Source organism: Euprymna scolopes, chromosome 41 (genome assembly GCF_053919585.1).
Source record: "Euprymna scolopes isolate OS-2025 chromosome 41, ASM5391958v1, whole genome shotgun sequence".
NCBI lineage: Eukaryota > Metazoa > Mollusca > Cephalopoda > Sepiida > Sepiolidae > Euprymna > Euprymna scolopes.
The window spans coordinates 19,063,247-19,079,884 of record NC_136522.1 but is presented as its reverse complement, the minus strand read 5'-3'; the positions used below and the strand labels follow the sequence as shown (position 1 = coordinate 19,079,884).

Sequence of the window (16,638 nt, the reverse complement as noted above, 5' to 3'; positions counted from 1 at the left end):
TATTTTTCATTTATTTATATGGAGGAGTAAATGTGAAGTTAAAAATTTCAGACAAAATGGAAAATTAATTTATGGAATAGTGGTTAAGCAAGTTAACATGCTAGTAGAAATTTTTATTTTAATTTTACTTTTTTATTTTTATTTTATTTTCTCTATTTTTTCTGTTTTCTTTATTTTTCTTTTTTCTTTTTTTTTCTTTTATTTTTTCTATTTTTTTTTTTAATATATATTTTTTTAAATTTTTTTTTTTTCTTCCACTTTCATTTTTCAGATATTTTCTTTTAAATTGATAAATTTTTTATGCATTTTTGTTAACAACCTTGCCATCTTTCAATGACAAATTTACAGTTAAGGCTTTTTTTCTGTAGAGGTGGTCAAAAAGCGGCCTATTTGGGATTTAAAAGGACGGATACAAGATATGGAAGAACAGCTGAAGGACAAGGACATCATGATGGTGAAGATGGATAAGATGATGGTAAGAATTGGAGACTTAGAATCTCAGAAAGAAGACCTGGCAGGCACTGTCCAAAAGAAGGAAGAGTTGGCTTCTACGGTCAGCAAAGAAGTGGACGATCTACGTAATCTCTTACGGTAAATATTTCATAACCTGAGCGTAAAAATTATATATAATCTACCATAAGGTTGCCGTGTCAGATTTTGAAAATCAGACCCAAATAGCATTTAAGCTGACCAATTAAACTTTGCTTCTGACTAACCAAATTATCATTTGTTATTGTTATATCATGTTATTGATATATTTAGTTACAATTTGGATTATTCAGACTACTATTCTCATCTTGAATGTAATTCTCACATTTCCGCCAATGTAACTTCTGACCTTGTAGATCTGTGACATCTAGGAACCTCAATAGTGAAGGAGTGGGATTTTGCTACTTGGGGTAGTCGAGAGTATGTATGTCAAGTGGGGAAACAGTGCTATGAGTTTATCAGTAAAGTATCACATTAAAGTATTTGTAAAACGGAGACAGAAATGCAACAATGGCTATGAGGTTTGGAGCTTGGCCACTCTTAACGTTAAAGAAAATAGAATAGAGGTTAAATATTAAAAAAAATAACGGCCATTAATGTGTTTCAGAAGTGTTTAGTTTGAAATCCTGTGCCTATTCTTGAGTTTGAAAAGATGCACCTCAAGCAGGTTGGATGTGATATTTGCCGAAATGTGAGAATAACACCCTTAAAGAGAATATTAGTCCAAATAATACAACCGTTAATCTGTTTGCACAAATTCTTTTATTTTTTTTCATGACTTCTTCATATTTTTTTATTGACTTTTCTTTCGTTGACTTTTTCTTACTTTCTTTGTTGACTTTTTAAAAATTTTTTCGTTGACATTTTTTTTCGTTGACATTTTTTTTCGTTGACATTTTTTTTCGTTGACATTTTTTTTCGTTGACATTTTTTTTCGTTGACATTTTTTTTCGTTGACATTTTTTTTTCGTTCACATTTTTTTTCGTTCACATTTTTTTTCGTTCACATTTTTTTTCGTTCACATTTTTTTTCGTTCACATTTTTTTTCGTTCACATTTTTTTTTTCGTTCACATTTTTTTTTTTTTACGTTCACATCCCCCCCCCATTCACATTTTTCGCTGACATTTTTTTTTTTTTCGCTGACATTTTTTTTTTCGCCGACATTTTTTTTTTTTTCGCCGACATTTTTTTTTCGCTGACATTTTTTTTTTTTTCGCTGACATTTTTTTTTTTTACGTTGATATTTTTTTTTTTTACGTTGATATTTTTTTTCGTTCACATTTTTTTTTTTTTTTTTTTTTTTTTTTTATACTACCTCACCAGGCAAAAGGAAGAAGAAATATTTGAACAAAACAGAAAATTCCAACGTGAGCTTGATGACTTGAACTTCAGTAAATCAAGTCTTGAACGCCAGAAAAACACCCTGGAAGGTGAGCTTGATGCCAAGACGCAGGAAATCAGCGTTCTGAAGAGTTCTATCGCACAACAGTCATCAGCCCAGGCCAGTCTACGGGCAGAACTTGAAGTCGCCAAAGTAATTTTTCTTTTTTAAGTTATTTCCATATTACTGATATATTCTGTGTAAGCATCGAAGCTTTTTAAAAGAAAACGACTTTTTTATTTTGTTTTAATATTCAATCCTTTTGGGGTTCAAGAGAAACAAAAGTGATAACTTTCTTTTCTTTTTTTCTTTCTCTTTTTTATAAATTGACTTTAGGAATTAAATGGTATGTTTTTGTCCCAATATTTGAATATGTGATGTTTTTAACATGTATAAGTGTCTATTTTTAACATGTATAAGTATAACATGTATAAGTATAGTCATCGACTTGCTTAATCACAAGTCCTCCATCTCTTTCTATACTATATAGACTAAGTTAGATAAGTTTTTTTTTTTTTTTTTTTTTTTTTTTTTTTTTTCAAGTTCTCTCAATATCATTTGTGTATCTGTCAATACTACAGTGTCTTTTTTTTTTTTTATTACATTTTCACCCCAAACAAGGCACATTGCCACTCAGGTGTTGGGGGCTACTATCAGGGTCAGCAACTACTGGGGCACTATGTAGGGATTTGGGCAACAAGATGTCGGTTCACGTTGCACTTGAATTTCTGCATGTCAGTACAGTTAGGGAAGCAGGATCCTGGAATGGAATTCCAGAGTCTAGTGGTTCTGGGGAAGAAACTACTGGAGTAGAAAGATCTTTTACATTTAGGGATCTCTACTGTGTGGGGGTGGGATTTAGCTGCCTGTCGGGTTTGTCGAGGGTGTCTGCGTCGTGGGGGCACAAGTGTCTGCAGTTCGTCAGAGCATTCACCATTAAAATACTTGTAGAACAAGCAGAGGGATGTAACGTTTCGTCGATGGGACAGAGGCTGAAGCTTAGATGCCAGTTCAGGGCCTATCAGATTGGTGACTCTTTTTTGAACCTTGTCTAGGAGCGAGAGACTAGTAGTAGACGCACCAGCCCAGATGTGACAACAATACTCCATACATGGGCGAATGGTGGCCTTATAGAGATACAGGATACTTTCAGGTGTCAGTAGTTTTCTAGCACGGTAGAGAGAGCCTAACTTTTTTGCAGCGGCCCTAGCAATGTTTTCAATATAATTGTTCCAGCTCATGTTTCCTGATCTTATGAAGATTGGCACTTTGTATTAACTAGTGGGACTTGTGGAAATTCCACAGCGGACTCTTTCATATGTAATATATTGATGTTGGTATTCTGTAGATGTTCATCGTGAATGTAGTGGGTCAGATTGCTGAAACAATCTTTCACATACTATGTATCACTAAGTGAAAGATTCTTATGGAATATTGTGATAACCTGCCCCACTAATGGAAACATCCTGATATTAATGTAGCTCTTTTGTTAAAACTGCAAAAGTATTTATTTAAGCTAGCAGGAATGCCAGCATCGCCCGGTTGTAAAATATGCTTAAATATTTTAATTTATGCAGATTTTGTATATATTATTATAGAGTCAATTTTTTATCGATTCTTATGTACCAAAACTTATGGAGAATTCTTGGTAAAATTATTTATTACAAGAAATGGAAGGTCATAACAATTAAACGACAATCACTTGAAAAAAAAGATGTAAGCGTGACACAAAGTAACATACACTATCATATTAATATAGTCATACTTTTGTAGTTCTTATTTAGAATTCAACTTGATTGAAAAAAAAAAAAAAAAAAAAAATACGGAAAATATAGACAAACTGTTATGATGTACATACCCGTCAGAGAACAAAGTTGTAATATTTAAAAAATCACATAATTGATTAACTAGTTTTTTTTTTTTTTTTTTTTTTTTTAGGAAAATTAAATTTTATGATAAGTAAAATGGGAGCCACCATGTTTTTAGAATGTGTTAAAATTCAAGGGCGACAACTCAAATCAACGATTAAAATTTTGTTCATATTCAAAATAATTAAAACTTTTTAATTGGTAAAAATGGCAAAATTTGATTTTCTTAGTTTAAAAAAATACTTGATCAATTTACGTGATTTTTTCAGTGCTACATCTTTGTTCTCTGATGGCTACGTACATCATATAAATTTTTTGTGTTTTTTGATTAAGTTGAATTCTATTTTGGGGTATCAGAATCGGAAAAAAACTTGATGCTAAAAACAATTCCTTTAACTGGCTTTTTTTTTTTTTAATTTTATTTTGGTTTAAAAAAAATCTTCCAGTGCTATAGTAATGTTAAAATAATCAATGTTTATTGATTTAAAATTACCAATAAAATTAAAATCTATCGATCACCCTCCCCTCTCACAAGTGGGTTTTACGTTTGAGAAAATATATGCACATTTAAGATGTGTTTTTACAGTAATCGGGACAAAATAACCATTTTATGGTTAAATGTTTAGAGATTTATAAAAAATCAGAATCTGTAATTGTATTGGAATTGGGAATTTAGTATAAAATCGGTAAGTGTATCAAAATTAGGGGAAACATATTGGAATTGCTCCATCACTAATAAGTATATATATAATTATAAGTGAAATATATAAATTACTTATATATTTCTTGATAATTTTAATAGTTTTATATATTTTTTCATTTCTTATCTAAATATTTTTAAGCAGATTTTTTTTTTTTATATCTTTATATAATTGGCTTTTCTCTTCTGATAAGTATTCAGCTTCAAAATGTCATGGCCTAAACTTTTTTTATTTTTCTCCTTTCTTCTTTAGTGATCTGATGATATAATAAAGTTCTATGTAACTTTTTTCCTCATTTTTTATTTATATATGTGAAAGTGTGTACGTCTAGTCTAGTTTAGGATTAAAATGGATTTTTTTATTTATTTTTTTATAAAACTAAATTATTCCGTAGTTTGTGGAAGGTGCAACTTATTTTATTTTTTTATTGCACTTGTAAGAATTGGACGCACAAGAAGTGCAATGCAATTATAGCGAGATTGAAAGATGACTTGTTTGGGAGACGTGTAAAACCATGGGGATGGATGAGAACTCTGATGTGGAGAAAATATATTTGGATGACAAAGCTATTAAGCTGGTCCAGAAATTTTGTTACTGTGGTGATACCATTGAAGCACAGAAAGAGACACAGGCTGGTATTATAGCAAGAGTTATAATTGGATGGAGTGTATTCAGGGAAATTCTGTTATTATTAACCAGCAAAGAATGATCATCATCAATCCTGAGTATGCAGTGTTATCAAACAGCACATTCTTTTCATTGTTTTGACTCTCGAGTGTGTATCTGTTGATATCTTATATGCTTTTATATAGAGTGATGTGGTGGTTCTCGATTGATTAACTGTGTCAGATATATAGTCGAGAGTCAAAACAATGAAAAGAATATGCTGTTGTCATAGCCCTAGTGATTATATATGGAAGTGAAACCTGGGCAGTGTAAGTATGGTTTGGTTATTTTATGGCATATCATTTTTCGGATTAATTAATGCCGAATCTGGTAAAAATGGAGGGGGAAGGCAAATGCACTAAACATTGATATTAAGTCAGGAATCGGGTATCTTCAGACTGCATGATCTGGTATCACCAGCTCAGTGCAGGTTGATGATATGTTGCCTGGATAAAAGTGACATAAGAATGATACGATGTACGTGAGTCTTAAAGACAGACTTAGATTTTATTATCTCAGAGGAAGATTAAATTTGGACATTATGTAGAAATGTGTATTGAACTGGATACTTAGTTGGTTTGGTCACATTAAAAGAATGGAGGAGTGTGTTTGGATTAGTAGAGGAGTTGAGGTAGCAAGATTAGTTGGATGAGGGAAGGTTATGGAAAACACAGCAGGAAGTGATAAGGATGGATTTGTGAGGAGGAGAGGAGGTTTAAATAAAGACCTGGGAGAGCTTTGCTTAGTTTGGAAGTCAATTTGTAATGGCCACCCAAAACATGCTAGCATGTAAAAGGGATGTTAAGTCAAATATGATGCTAATAGTGACATACAAACCACTTGTTATAAAAAAATAGTTAGATTGTACAGGATGGGGCAGAGCAACTTGCTTATTTGGAATGTCAATTAGCACTAAGTAATGCAGGTATACCTGTAATTCTTTGAACTGCAACTAGTACAACATTTAAATTTTATTTTTTACCAGTTTTAAAGACGATATCAGTAAGATGGCATCCATTTTTCTCTATACACGGAGTTAATCAAACTCTGAAGTTTCGGTCAACTCTTTCCAGCATATCGATGGGTATGTTGGCAACAGCTCGACGAATGTTGTTTTTCAGGTGAGTCAAGGGGCGCGGGTGATCATTGTAAACAATTGATTTCAGACATCCCCATAAAAAATAGTCACATGGTGATAAATCAAGGGACTGTGCTGGCAAATGCAGATCGCCCCTTGAGATGAGGTGTCCTGGAAAGTTCTGCCGCAAAACAGTCATTGACACGCATGCTGTGTGTGCTGTGGAACTGTCCTGCTGGAACCACACATTTTTCACATGCATCTGGTTCAGTGTTGGCAGGAAACATTCATTGATCATGATGACATAACAGTCAGATGTCCATCACAATATGTCTACGAAATGCACGTTGCGTTGCAACGATTGAGCGACCGCTTGAAAAAAAAAATGCCTCAACAGCGAAAGCGCGTTCCAATTTCGTCCACTCCATGATACTCACTGGGGTTCCTGAAAAATAAACTAAAAATAAATAACGCATGTTAAGAATCAAATTTTAAGCCCCACCCTCTCAAATAAGTTTCTTCCTACCATCCTTGGAGCAACCATCGCTTTAGGGTGCCAAATTTAAATAAGCAAGTTGCTCTGCCTCACCCTGTATATCTAAAAACAAGAATTGATTTAAGATTCCCCAAATTCATACTTGAATTGTCTGCGTGGATAAAGTACTATGTAACATTCAGTGTTAAGTAACACTCTCCCGAAGTTTCAAGCCTCAGTCCAGGCATTATTCAGAGTACAATTGCAAATTATTTAGGACTTCTACACAATCATGGCCAACAGAATGAGAACATGCTACCCCTATGGATTAAGCAAAGGGTTCCCTTAAAAATTCTCTTCAACAAAGTATACCGGAAGAAGGTTGAAAGTTAAATCCACCGAAATGGTGTGAAAATAACAGTCAAGATAAGAATAGTAGTCTGAATAATCTAAATTAATATGAATTCTGTTGCTATATTTTTGGCATACAAAAAGATTTGGACGATATGTGTGATAAGAATGAACCAATCATATGCCAGAATCACTTTATGAAATATAACTGAATTTCTTTGAATTCGTATTATTTGGATTCATTGAACTACTGTTCTCATCTTCAGTGTGATTTTCATAACGTTTCAGTCGATGTACCTCTGACCTTCTTCAGGTATATCGTGTCTAACTCCAGGAATGTTTCTGTCAAACTCTGGAATTTGGATGGAATTTTGAACGGAACCCTTAATTTACTTCATGGGGGTAGCATGCTCTTGTTCTGTCAGCCATGACTGGATAGAGATCCTAAGTTATTCGCAATTATATTTTTCGGTCACACACACTGAAGATTAAATCTTCAACCTTCAGGAGAAAATCACTTTTTACAATTGATTTTTCCATGTACTCTAACCACTGTGCCACGGGTCTTTGAGATGAGAACTGTAGTCCAATGTATAATACAAATAACCAGTCCTCATCTCAAAAATTCAAAAATGGTTCTTTGAATTGTTCAGTAATAGCTTTCCCTCTTGATGAGAAGACAACTACATTCTGTTGATTTTGACTGGATTAATTCTTCTTCCCCTGGAAAAGCTTCTCTAACTGGATTTATGCTGCTTTTTTTCTTTTCTTTTTTAATTACATTTTTCTTATTTCAAGAATGACTCTGCACTCAAGAACTTGCGTCATTCTTCTTTTGTTAACTTTCCACAATGTTTTGCTGCCAAATGTTTTCATTTATTTTTTCTATTTTTTTTTTTTATTATTATTTTCACTCCTCCCTCCGAAGCTTGGATTGGAGAATGCTAACCAACAATTGGTTGAAAGAGATTTGACGATTACCAAACTAAAAGAGACCATCCAACATCATGAGGCGACAATTGATGAGAATATGCAATGTATGAGAGAACATGAAACTGTCCGTCGGAAACTCCATAACACCATTCAAGAATTGAAGGTAACTATGCAAAACCGGAAAAAATGTGTACATGGGGTGTGTGGGTCAAAGCAATGATGTACATCACTTAGTTTTAAATCTACCTGAAAATGGCTAAACTGAGTTATGGTAATGACCATCCCTATTACTGGCCAAGCAATTGTACAACTGGAGTCTTTTATTGAATGCGATCTGTATTTTCTAAGATAATTGATACACAGGGTCTGTACACTTTTCAATGGCGAATCACCTCCCCCCCCCCCCTGCGTCAAAAAAAAAAGAAAAAGTAAAACATTGTGATAATTTAAAATGGAGTGGGGAACTTGTTTAATTATCTGCAAGAGTTTCTTTTACGCCAGCAAATTAAAATCAATTTTACAGGAATATTCTTTATTTGACACATTTTTATATATATATATATATATATATATATAATAAAAAAGCATTTCAAAGTAAAGTCTTTTTATGTAAACTTTTCAAGTATATTTTTTTATTATATACAACCATTCTGAAAAAAAAAAAAAAGATTTAAAAATAAAGACTGAAAAATTAATTTTGATTATATGAATTTTATTAAACATAAAACTTGAAAATGAAGTATCTTGTTGAAGTAAAGACTATTTTTTTTTATTTAAAGTTTTTAAAATTAAATTGGAATTATGTAAACGTTAATCAGAAGAGTCTTTTCTTTGGTATACACGGACATGATTTCTGCTAAACAGAAAGAGGAAGTCGAAATGACATAAGTTTTTATTTTTTCTTTTACTTAACCAAATAGTCATTCTTTGATCTTAAACTGACACAGATTTTTTTTTTTAGGGTAGTTTGACGTTCATTTATTTTATGTACTAACTAGAACTGCAAGCACTTGTATCCCTCAACATAGATACCCCCAACAAACCCGACAAGCAGCAAAATCCCACCCCTTCACAGTTGAGATCCCTAGATGTAAGAGAGCCTTCTACTCCAGTAGTTTCTTCCTCAGAACCACTAGACTTTGGAATTCCCTTCTGGGTTCCCCAACTGTACTGACATGCAGAAGTTCAAGTGTAATGTGAACCAACATCTTGCTGCCCAACTCCCCACATAGTACCCCTGTAACTTATGTCCCTGATAGTAGCCCCCTACATCAAAGTGGCAATGTGCCTTGTTTGGGGTAAAAATGCAAAAAAAAATAAATTAAAAAAAAAAAAAATAAAGGAAAGTAAATTACTTCCCTTATACGTCAAGAAATTTATAAAAAGGAGTTGTGGGTGTGACTATGTCAAAAGAGAGAGAAATAGACTTGACAGGGGCGGTTGGGTGAATAGAAATGTTACTCTTTTGCATTGGGTAACCCTGCTGGGCATCAAAGATGCAATGAAATTCTGTGAATCTTACTTGATGTGTGTCTAATGACTATGCATCAAATTCAATGCAAGTCTTAAATGTTTTATTTTTTTTTTTGTTCCTATCCGAAGGGAAATATCCGTGTCTTTTGCCGTGTGCGTCCTCTCCTTGGTGAAGAAAGGCTGTCTCAGCATGATGTCATTTCACACATTGCTTTCCCTGATTTGGACTCTAAAGTCTTAGAGTTGGAACAGGTCACCAATAACGGTCCCAACGAGGTAAGTTAATTTCTTTGCATTGAGTTGTTTGCAATTTTTTTTTTTTCCTTTTTCTTTCTTTTATTTTTTTACAATTTAAATTTAATTGATATTTTCGTGGTCTGTTAACGGGATTTAGTGTTTGTGCACAACCTCCTCCTGCCTTTGAATTTTTGAAGGCCCATCCTGTGTATGAAAGAATGTTATCAAAACTCTAAGAATTATCAAATTTTAATGAATATTTCAGGGGGGGAGGGGTATTAAATAATAATAATAATGTGTGTGTATATATATATATAGAGAGAGAGAGGAGAGATGACTTTTCTGCACATAATAATATTTAATAAAAAAAATAATTAAAAAATAAACAAAATAATACGTCCTAAAAAATGTGGGGCAGAAAAAATGTAAACAAAGGGTAGATAACTCCTTTCTTATAGTAAGCACTCAGGGAGCGGAAAGAAAGAAAATAGTACAGAATTGCTAATAAAAATATAAATAAATCAACAATCTTGTATTTATAGCAATAAAAATTGACAAGGGCCCTGTGGTCGCATGGTAAAACACTAGACCAATTATCGAGCAGTGGTAAGTTCGAGCCTTGTCAACTAAGTCTAGCTGTACTGATGAGGAGTACACTCTGAAACATGCATGTCTATAGGTGACTTACTTATGCACGTAATAATATTTTATTTATATATATATATATATATATATATATATATATATATATATAAATATATATAAATAAAATATAATGGCTGCGAGTTCAGAGTTCAACCTAATTTAAACAAGGGTGAATTTACAGGTCCACCGTCCTTTTGTCAGGAGAACCAAAAAACAAAAATAGAGAAAAAATTTTATAATATGTACTTGTCACTGAACAAGAATTTCATATTTCAAAAATCATATCAGTTGATAGTTTCGTTGTTTTTTTATATAGAAAATCATTTTTTTACGATTTTTAGTGATTTTAATAGTAAACTGTAGCTATTACAAAGTTGATTTTCATCTCTGTATTTGATTGAGTTGTCCCCTTTATGAAATATGGCAGATCATTCTTATGTCCTCATAAATTTTTATTTTCTTAGTTAAAAAAGAAATACTACTTAACCGATTTACAAGATTGTTGAAATGTGAGATTTTTCTTCTGGTGACGAGTACATATATCATAAAGATTTTTTTTTTTTTTTTTTTTTTTTTTTTTAATTAGGTTGAACTCTGAACTTGTGCCAAATGATGTTGAACCTAAGTTGGCTAATAAAATTTTGAATCTGACTCTTTGTTTATAAATACTTAATCTGATCTAGCACTTTTCTCATATGAAGAAATTCTTAAATAGCCACCTTAATAGAAAAATCAAGGAGGATTAACTCTTATTCTTTTAATAATATATTTTGTTCTATATTTATTTAGTTTTTTTTTTTTCATATTACTTGGATTCTTTGGACTACTGTTCTCGTCTTTTTTTTTTTTTTTACACAGTGATCACCACTTATCAAGGCTCGGAAGCCACTCTGGGATAAGGGTTATTGCAAGTACATTACGTTAGTGTGGAGATTTGATGAAGTGTTTACTTAAGGGGGCAGTTCATTAGGAATTTGTTAACGTTGGACTTGAAGACATCCAAGTTGTAGTCCGGTGGGAAGCAGGCAGACGGAACAGAGTTCCACAGGCGTGCAGTTCTAAGAAAGAAGCTTTGTTCATGGAATCCACGTTTTGATTTAGGCACAGATAAAGAGTGGGGGAAATTTTTCACAGTGGATTCAGCTAGACGGGTGTTTTTCGTGAAAGATTGGCGAGGGGGGACCAGAGATTGGAGTTCAGACGAGCACCTGCCATGGAAATAACGATAAAACAAGGATAGGCTCGCAACGTCTCTTCTGTGGGAGAGAGGTTGCAGGGTAGAGAAAAGGGCATCCCCCACTAAGCCACGAAGTCTATTTTGTACTCTGTCAAGGCAGGATAGGCTGTTTTTTGCAGCTCCTGCCCAGATATGGCAACAGTATTCCATCCTTGGACCTACTTGGCTTTTATATAGATAGAGAATTGCATCAGTAGTGAGATATCTTCTGGAGCGGTAGAAGGATCCTACCATCTTTCCAGCGACCTTGGCAACAGACTTGATGTACGTGTTCCATTTCAGATCAGGAGTAAAGGTCAAACCCAGAAGCTTATCAAAACACGGGGCCTCACCAGACGAGAGCCATCCATCACAATTGATGCCAGATGGGGATCAGAGCGTTGATGATGTAAAGATAGGAGTTTGGTTTTGGATGCATTAAAGGTAACCAGCCACATCTTCCCCCACTGAACCACATGCTCGAGATCAGAGGAGAGAACTTTGTCATTTACAGCCTTTGATGTGTTGCCGTAGATGGTCGTGTCATCAGCATAGATGTCAACGAATGATTTAAGTATGTGTTTAGGGAGGTCATTGATGTAGATCAGGAAGAGTGTTAGGCCCAGGATTGACCCCTGAGGGACTCCAGCATTTATATTGCAGGCCTCCGATTTTTGTCCATCTACCACTACTCTTATGAGCCTATCGGAGAGAAATGATTTAATGATTGAGAAAACATTTCCAGTTATACCGTAGCTGGAAATCTTGTGAAGTAGACCCTTATGCCATACCTTGTCAAAGGCCTTTGATATGTCAAGAGCAATTGCCCTAGAAAGGAAGCCTTTGTCAAGAGATTCACTAATCCTGTGGGATATAATCACCAGCACATCTGCGGTAGATCTTGCAGAGCGGAAACCATATTGTGTGTCACTAAGAAGGTTTTTCCTGTTGAGGTGGTTGACTATTTCTCTATTTAATATGGATTCCAGCAACTTACTCATAACACACAGGAGACTTATTGGTCTGTACTGAGAGGGAGATGACTTATCACCTGAATTCTTAAATACAGGGCAAACTGATGAGGTCTTCCAGGGAGTCGGAAAGCACTTCTTCTTAAGGCAGCGCTTAAACAGTTTTGTAAGTATGGGAGCAAGTTCTGGTTGAAGCTTTTTTAACACTATAATTGGGATGCCATCAGGGCCAGTTGCTTTACTGGAATCTAGGTTCTTGATTAGCTTGGCGACCTCACACACATATATTTGTATATTACCTAGCTTGTTCTGAACTTGGATATTATTCATACAGGGTGGAACAATAAAGCTGTCGCCCTAAAAAAAACAACACTACAGCTTTATATTAAAACTTTTATTGAAAAAAATCAATTCATATAACTTTATTATCTAGTAGAGCTGACATCTATTCAATGTAGCCGCCTTCGGCCTCAATCAATGCCTCGATATGGGTTCAGATCTGGGAGCATGTCTTTTCCACGAGCGCTGGCAAATACTTGGTGGATGACAACAATCAGGCTGGCTTTGCTGTTGTAAGAGGTCATGTTCTTGATGTACGACCAAACGAAGTAGTCCTGCACGTTCAGGTTGGGAGAAGGATAGCAGTGAAAGAAGGGTACAAAGTCGTAGCACTCCTTCTGAAACCAAGACTGGGTCTCTTTGGACTTGTGGGCTAGCGCAGAGTCCTGCTGCCAAGCCCAGAGTCTGCCAGTGTCCACCTGATTTCACCAGAGAATCCCCACACTCTTCAGCACATCCAAATACACTTTGGTATTGACTTTCAAGTCAACTTCGAAGATGTTAGGTGGCATGATGTGGTCCTCACTTGAAACCTCACCAAAGACCATAACCGTGGCCGGAGACTTTTTTGTCACCCTGGGCACGTCCTGTTATTCGTGGCAATCCAGTGATGCATTTTGAGGGTGCTGTCAATGGTCCTGTTGTTACAACTTGGATCGGTAGAGAGCATGAGTTGTACAGTGACGCATTTCCGATCTTGCTCATTGAGCAGTGTCACTTTCACACATGATAGAAGGCTCCTATCGCTCTTGGAATTTGTACACAACTGGCCAACTAATAGATGGTCTGCAACAAAAAAAAAAAAAAAGAAAACTGGTGTTTATCAAACGGAAATGGAATCATGTCCTCTTTTCTAGGGTGACAATTTTATTGTTCCACCCAGTGCAGTGTTTCATCCAATTTAATCTCCATCCTTCTTGTCAAACTCTGGAGTCTTTCTGTCAAACTTGTGAATCTGCACGAATTTCAAACGGAACCCTTTATCTAATCCATGGGGGTAGAATGCTCTTGTTCTATCAGTCATGACTGGATAGAAGTCCTAAATAATTTGCAGTTGTATTCTTTGTATCATTCTGCACTGAAGATCGAATCTACAGAAGAGTGTTACTTACAACTGAATTTTATTTAGTACTTTATCCATGCATTTTTTTTAGTTATAGTAAAATTTGGCTTCTGGACAAGATGGTAAACTTTGTAATTTCTAAATGACTTTGAATGGTCATAATTTGATGGTTAATAGTGCTTCCAAAATACATTTGATATAGTTTTTGATTTTTTTGCAAAAACCCGTGTCTACATTAAAGGTGTTTTTTAGAGATATATTGAAAACTATTTTAGTTTGGAATACCTAATCATGTATATTTTTTTAAATTTCAGAGTCTGTCAACATCAAATGCTGGTAGTAAAAATCGAAAGAAGCATGAATTTACATTTGATCGTGTTTTTAAACCCAAAGCAACACAACAGGATGTTTTTGATGAAATCTCTCAACTGGTTCAGGTAAGGACGATTGGTAAATGTGAAGAATAGAAAGACCGTCTCATTCCAATTAATTTAAAACAACTTTGTTGAATCATCTTCATTAACGTGCTTATAAAAGAGGAATGGAAAAGAATTCTCGAATAAGTGTTCTTTTAGTGACGAAACGATGAATATCCTGTTTGTAAGAAAAGGAAAAGTGTTGGTGCTTCTTTGTTATTGAAGCGAAAATTGAAATATTGCACATCAAGTAATACCAATGAAATTTACTTAATTATCATGTCACAGTAATGAATATCCAAAATTACAGTATGCATCTGTATTTTTTGTTTCTCTTTGTTGGTGACGCTACTAGATCAGCCTGTCTGAGGACATTGCATTCCTGACTTAACATGTACCAAACATGGTTTATTTCTATTCTCTTTGTAAAACTCAATCATCTTTTACAAAGCCAAAAGCAAAAACAATTTTTCTCAACAAAGCAACTGAGGTAAAAAACATAAATAAATATTTGAAGATATAAGAAACTTGAAGCATGAAAACTTTTTTTCTAAAATGATTGAACTCTAAAAGAGTTGATATGCCATAAAACAAAGCTACCAAACTAAACACCATGAATAAATATTTGAAGATATGAAGAACTTGAAGTTTAAAAACTTTTGGCAAAATGATTGAACCCGAAAAGGGTTGATATGCCATAAAACAGAGCAACCAAATTAAACGCCATAAATGTTTGGAGATATAAAGAACTTGAAGCATAAAACTTTTTTTTTTTTTTTTTTTTTTTTTTTCCCCCCCCCCCGAATTACCAGATTTGACATAAAATAACCTGAAAAGGGCCGATATGTCATTAAGCAAAACAACAAAACCATCTCTTTGTTGAATTTATTTTTGTTTGTATCGTATGGGTTAGACTTCTATACTGCTATTTTTTAGCCAGTCTGAGAAATTGTCTTCAGATAGATGGGCTGTCGCATAGCCTCCTTCCAATCGGATCACTGGACAGTGTAGGATCAGGTAGTCTGTCCTGTGGGGCTTCCTTGCCCTTTAGGCAGATTGGTGAGTCTATTTGTCTCCACCTGTGTTTACTGCAATCCTGCAGTGTTTTGTTCTGATCCAGCTTGCGGCTACTCACTGTTTCCTACTATTTGTAGCAAAACCTGGGAAGCATGAAGTTGGGTCTTCAATGATGTCCCCCTCCTTTCAGAGTAATAATTTTTCATTCCTCCTTCCATGTCTCAACTGGATCAAAATTTTTGAGTTTTAGAAGGGCTTTCAGGACTTGAATTTGGAGCATCTTTTAAAATTTGTTGGATTGATAAGTCCCTGGTGTCTTTCTCAATGTTTTGAATCCATCTTCCCTCCTTATGTGGAGTGGTGCGATTGAGCTGGCTACTGGTAACTATTGTGTTGGGGTTGACTTCATACATCCTGAGGTAATACGCATGATTTCTCAGTTTTTTATCAATTGATCTTGAATTTATTATTTATTTATGACTTTAGTAATAAGTAATATTTGTATCACATTTTTTTTTATTGATTGTAGAGTGCTCTTGATGGCTACAATGTGTGTATCTTTGCCTATGGCCAAACTGGATCAGGTAAGACGTACACGATGGAAGGCAAGAACATTCACGATACCGACGACATGGGTATGATCCCCCGGGCAACAATGCAGGTGTTCGAGACTGCAGAATTATTGAAAGAAAAAGGATGGACAGTAAGTTTGTATTTTTTTTTGTTTTTACACATATATTATTAAAGTAAATAGTATGCAAGCCAAAATAATTTAAGATCATTAATATATGTTGCAAGAATATAAACAATAATAACGTGTGTACGATCATTTCAGAGATGATATCAACTTCATATACAATCTTGTCATTAGCATAAAGGAGGTGAGGTATTAAAACCAAGTTAACATTTGAATCAGAGCATCATAGCTAATTGAGTTATTGATGGGTAACTGTTAGTTTTGTAGATGTTGGTATATTTTGACAGGTTTTTGTTGCTACAATTAAACTACCCCAAAAGAATAACCCGACGGTCCTTTCAGTCCTGGAGGCTTTCAGTCTTCTCCCTCCCTTTTGTCTTGATGGGATTGGTGTTTCTGAAACAATCGTACACAAGTTATTATTTGAATTCTTGGAACATATGTAAACGATCTTAAATTAATTTTTTTTATCTTCTATTTACTCTGGAAGATATAACTCCTCTTCTATTGAGCTGACTATCTATTCGCATTTCCCTTTACCACATATAAACATTAGCTGAATACTTTATATTGTTATTCTCGTGTTCTGGCTTCGGACCATCTGGCTTTCGAGTTAAGAT

General features: G+C 34.4%; 1 protein-coding gene across 1 annotated transcript in view; it reads left to right on the top strand.

The window, feature by feature from the left end:
• LOC145266378 (carboxy-terminal kinesin 2-like) overlaps window positions 1-16,638 on the top strand; it is an 81,967-nt gene that overhangs the window by 47,784 nt on the left and 17,545 nt on the right. Inside the window, exons 5-10 of the mRNA XM_080122010.1 lie at window positions 369-591; window positions 1,815-2,025; window positions 7,940-8,107; window positions 9,547-9,693; window positions 14,203-14,325; window positions 15,851-16,024. Coding sequence (XP_079978136.1) covers window positions 369-591; window positions 1,815-2,025; window positions 7,940-8,107; window positions 9,547-9,693; window positions 14,203-14,325; window positions 15,851-16,024 — 1,046 coding nt within the window. The remainder of the gene's footprint in view (window positions 1-368; window positions 592-1,814; window positions 2,026-7,939; window positions 8,108-9,546; window positions 9,694-14,202; window positions 14,326-15,850; window positions 16,025-16,638) is intronic.